Here is a 2,329-nt window from a genome sequence, read left to right on the forward strand (position 1 = left end):
GATGTCACAACTGTAATCTTCATTGAACATATAGGTGGAGAGATCACATTTTTTTTTTTTTTTTTTTTTTTATGTCGCTGCCTGTTGCGCCGGTAGGCATCTTCCTGGTGGGGCCGGATGGTCGGCCCTTTTTTTCTTCCAGGGGGATGCCATCGTCGGGCCGTTGCCCGCGCAGGCGAGGGTTTTTTATAGTGGCGCCATCTTGCATTGGCTCATGCCCCCCCCGGAACTCGTTCTTGATTGACAGCTTCCTTCCTCCTCGGTCCTGTGGGGTGGTCTTCAGGACAGCATGCGGGTAGTTTTAAGCCACTCGGCGGTGACTGAAAAATCCGAGTGGTAGCGTGGGGATTCGAACCTGCGTCGTCCATCACGCGGTGAATGTGAGCCCAGTACGCTACCACTTCGGCCACCGCCTACCCTACATGATACATAATTGCCCTTACAGCATAACCTTTCCCCAACGTTGCATATAATGCATAATAACCAAACCCAAAATATAATTCACATATGCATAACCCTGCATAATGGCAGTGAGTCCCTGTCCATATCCACACTGTGTCCTAACCATATGGCATCCCAAAGTAAGTAAAGAACAGTACCCCCCCAAAAAAAAAAATGTTACAGGAGCTACACGAGCACGGCCTCCTGAAACGGGTCCACTTCTGGCACAATGTGCTTGTCATAAAATTTTGCAAATGTACTTTCCTGTGTCCATCCTGCTTTAGACATAATAGAAGCAATAGGTACTGCCATAGCCTTGGCCTTTGATACTGCCGCTGACCTAACACTACCCGCTGTAAACTTGGTTGTGTCTACTCCCGACCTTTGAAGCATTGCCTTAACCCACCGGGCAATGGTGTCCTTAGTGACAGACTTGTGTGGCCTAACGTAGCTGAGGAGTAATCCATCATCATCTTGGGAAAGCCCCCGTCTGAGCTCCTCCGTTCTTGCTAGGTAATGCTGTAATGTAACACATACACATAAACTAGTGTCCCTGGAATAGGCTTGAAACTTAACTGAACGGACATTAAACGTGGGCCTGCACTGCTTAACGTTACCCATTAACTGAACTGAAATAGAATCTTGCTCTATGCGAATGCCATTTTTAACCAAAAGATGTAAAGTTTGAACTCTTGCAGCTTGGGTCAGTGCCATTAACATAACAAGTTTAAATGTCATATCCCTAAGGGTTAGTGTATGCAATGGGTACATAGATTTCAATTCCCTCAGAACTGGTTGAACGTCCCATGTTTCCGTGTATCTAGGTAAGGGTGGTCGCAAATTAAATACTCCTTTCATGAACCTGAGGACCAAGGGGTGATTACCCGCTCTGCAGCCATTCACCACAATGCCTAATGACGAGAGAGCACTTCTTGCCGTGTTGATGGTTTCATAACCCACATTCCTGTTAAAAGTTTCAGACAAAAAATTTATAATGTTTGAGACAGTGGGATTAAAGGGACTAACGTTCCATTTATCACAAAATTGTGTCCATCTCTTAAGGTGCGGTCGGTATTGTTTCTCGGTACCTGGTTTCCAAGAGTGCTCCCTGAAAGTAAGCACGCCATCAGTTGTTTGTGGCGCATGATCGGGTGCTCCTCCCCTGATGACGGGTGTACGAGCACCGCTTTCTTCTGCGTAATGAGGCGAGGGTAATCGATGAGCATCCCGAGCAATGTGCCCATCCATGGTTGTGATAGCCACAGGGGAACAACCATCCACACTCTCGCTCCTTCTGCTTTCAACTTCTGCAGGCACCTAGCAATTAATGAAAATGGTGGAAATATGTAAGAGAGCTTGAAACTTGCCCAACTTAAGGAGAATGCATCCAAATGTGTTGCCCCCGGGTCTGGTTTCCAGGAGCAATAAGAAGGTACTTGCTTATTAAGCCTAGAAGCAAACAAGTCAATAACTGGTGTACCAAACACTTTACACAACTGTTGGAAAATACGTTCATCAAGTTTCCATTCATGCCTGTCGTTAACCAAGCGTGACGCCATGTCTGCCAGAGTGTTAACCTTACCTGGTATATGTGAACACGTGATCCAAGCATTTGAATTTAGGTAGCAATCTCATTGCAAATTATAGACTTTGTACCACCCATTTCATTCACATACGTCATTGCAGTGGTGTTATCACAGTAAACTTTAATGTGTTTTCCTGTAAGTACTGGTGTAAATCCTTGCAACACCAATAAAATAGCTTTAAGCTCCAAAGCATTAATGTGCAATAACTTTTCTGCTATAGACCAACTACCAGAAACAGACTGACGATTCACGTGGCCCCCCCAACCTGTGGTGGAAGCATCAGTGTAGATGTCAATGTCAGT

General features: G+C 45.5%; 1 protein-coding gene across 1 annotated transcript; it reads right to left on the bottom strand.

Annotated features, from left to right (window-relative positions):
• Positions 1-276: 276 nt before the first annotated feature.
• Positions 277-2,113, bottom strand: LOC126981414 (uncharacterized). The gene has a single exon (XM_050832427.1). It carries the CDS (start codon positions 1,687-1,689, stop codon positions 628-630), a length of 1,062 nt encoding a protein of 353 aa, XP_050688384.1. The 5' UTR covers positions 1,690-2,113; the 3' UTR covers positions 277-627.
• Positions 2,114-2,329: the final 216 nt, after the last annotated feature.

This window comes from Eriocheir sinensis, chromosome 48 (assembly GCF_024679095.1).
Source record: "Eriocheir sinensis breed Jianghai 21 chromosome 48, ASM2467909v1, whole genome shotgun sequence".
NCBI lineage: Eukaryota > Metazoa > Arthropoda > Malacostraca > Decapoda > Varunidae > Eriocheir > Eriocheir sinensis.

Bases quoted from the DNA above. Each gene is read 5' to 3' on its own strand.
- LOC126981414 (XM_050832427.1), bottom strand. From the start codon at position 1,689: ATGGATGGGCACATTGCTCGGGATGCTCATCGATTACCCTCGCCTCAT.